This window comes from Tupaia chinensis, unplaced genomic scaffold, assembly GCF_000334495.1.
Source record: "Tupaia chinensis unplaced genomic scaffold, TupChi_1.0 Scaffold000558_1, whole genome shotgun sequence".
In the NCBI taxonomy this organism is placed as follows: Eukaryota; Metazoa; Chordata; class Mammalia; order Scandentia; family Tupaiidae; genus Tupaia; species Tupaia belangeri.
The window spans coordinates 1775325-1777559 of record NW_006160070.1 but is presented as its reverse complement, the minus strand read 5'-3'; the positions used below and the strand labels follow the sequence as shown (position 1 = coordinate 1777559).

General features: G+C 65.2%; 1 protein-coding gene across 1 annotated transcript in view; it reads right to left on the bottom strand.

Annotated features, from left to right (window-relative positions):
* Window positions 1-12: 12 nt before the first annotated feature.
* The window catches only part of OSBPL2 (oxysterol binding protein like 2), a gene marked incomplete at its 3' end in the record, with an annotated part of 38340 nt that continues 36117 nt past the window's right edge, over window positions 13-2235 (bottom strand). The window contains 2 exon segments of the mRNA XM_006157729.3: window positions 13-73; window positions 1462-1552. Of these exon segments, the coding sequence (XP_006157791.2) occupies window positions 13-73; window positions 1462-1552 (152 nt within the window).

The window sequence follows — 2235 nt, the reverse complement described above, 5'->3', positions numbered from 1 at the left end:
CGGCTGAAAGGCGCCGCCAGTGTACAGCCAGTCGGGGGCCCCGGTGTGGGGGTTGCTGCCTGGGTGGAACCACCTGCGGGACACAAGGAGCCATCGGGCGACCGGCTCCCTCAGGCATGCTCGCCCCCCCCCCGCCCCGCCGGTCCAAACCCGCAGGCCGGGACCCTCCGGGAGGGTGCCTATGACACACACTGTCCTTTAGAGGAACCAGACCACGTCGGGTCTTGCTTTTGATTTTTGGAGTTGGAGACAAGGAAGAGGTGATGGGCAACAAGAAGGTGCCTGTGGCTCCCCCCCCCCGCCCCGCCGGTCCAAACCCGCAGGCCGGGACCCTCCGGGAGGGTGCCTATGACACACACTGTCCTTTAGAGGAACCAGACCACGTCGGGTCTTGCTTTTGATTTTTGGAGTTGGAGACAAGGAAGAGGTGATGGGCAACAAGAAGGTGCCTGTGGCTCTGGCCCCAGTAACAGGCCGACGTCGGCACTGGCCAGTGCCACGGCCCCAGCCTGCCCCCCCGGGCGGCCATGCCCCCCGCCGCTCTGAGCCATGCTCCAGGACAGAGGCACAGAAAGGGCACTGGCCGCTCACAGGAGCGTCTGGGAGCTCAGGGCAGGGGCCAGCTCTCAAGCACAGGGTGCTGTCCTGGCGGTGGTCCACAACACCCGTGGCTTTAACTGCCAGAGGGCACGTGAGCTCAGACAGAAACAGGTACGCAGAGGGGGAGGGAGGGAGGGAGAGAGCGCCTCCTAGTGGGCATCACGCCACAATCCCTTCTCCACCCTCTATCCTGTTGGGGTTTGGGACCATGCACGCACCTGGCGTGTGAACCACAGTCAACCAAGTAGGACCCGGTTCTCTAATCTAGGCCGTGGGGTGGGCTCCACGTGTATGTTTTTAAACTACACTTAACTACGTGGCCCTTCCCTGCTGGCCTCTCCTGGGCTGCTTCTGACTGTGATGACTGAGGCCCCCGCCCGCCGGGTTGTTCGCCGAGGGGCACCCGGGACCGCGGTGCTGGCAGGGACCGGACAACGCCCCTCCCCTCCCAGGCCTGCCCAGACTCACAGGCTTAGAGAGCCACCTGTGGGCGCTAAGCCCCTTGGAGTTCATGGCAAAACCCACCCTGGTGGCCAGACGGGAGGGCCTGGGCCTCACGGACACCTGTGCCAGGCCACGTGGCCCACGCCCTGCAGCAGGGCACAGCTGGGTCTGGCAGCTACTCCTCTTTCAATTGGCCACACGTCCGGTAAGTGCCCTGCACCAAGTCAGAGGAGCCTGGCTCTGAGGTAGCCAGTCCTGCTGGGAACCCCGCAGGGCATGGGCCACCCTGGCTTGCACAGTGGGCACGGGTCTTGGCGACTGCTGGCCTGGCCTGTCACAGAGCCTCTGCTCAGCTATGCGGGTGGTCAGTGTGGGGGTACGGCCCCCCAGCCCCGGCCTTGTGGCTGAGAGACTCACCTGGTCTGCCACTCGGTCTCCTCCTTGGCACGCCCCCTCCGGGCCTCCCTCTGCTTCTCTTCCAGCCGCTCCTTCTCCTGGCTGGCCAGATCTGGGGGCCGAGCACAGACTGGTCAGGATCGGGCCCACGGGGAAGCTGCGCCCCGTGTCAGACAGCACCATCAGAACCCCTCAGAACCCCGCCTGCCCTGCAGGTGGCTAGGAAGCCAAGCACTGTGAATGTGGGATCAGAGGCCAAGCGGTTGTGGGTGCTGCCTGCCCTGCACGACCAGCCACAGGGAGCCCGCACCTGCGCCACCTGACTCCAGGCCCACCTGCCACAGGTGTCAGCGCGGCCACCCCCAGTGATGCCAGCGCACATGACATTGCCCGAAGCCAGCCTCCCACACTCATTGCTTTGGCCAGACAAGGCCCAGGCCCATCGTAGTGAGGGACTGCTGCGCCTGCTCAGGGGCCATAGGCAGGACACCGGTCTGTCTGTCTGTCTCTGTCTGTCTCTGTCTCTTGTCAACAAGCAAAAGCTGAGTCCCGCCTTGCCCCAACCTCCCAGGACGAGCAAGCATAGGGTCACAACGAGACACGAGTCCGGGCTGTTCACGGTGCCGCCATGTCCCCGGGGGCAGGAGCACGCTGCCTGCACCAGCCATGCCTGGGCTGGGCTCTCGAACACAGCCCGTGCGTGGAGCCTGGGGCCTGGGGCCGGTCCCACACCAGCCTGGCAGGTGCTCCTGCTGTCCATGCATCACGGACAGCAGCTGAGCAAGAGCAACCGCG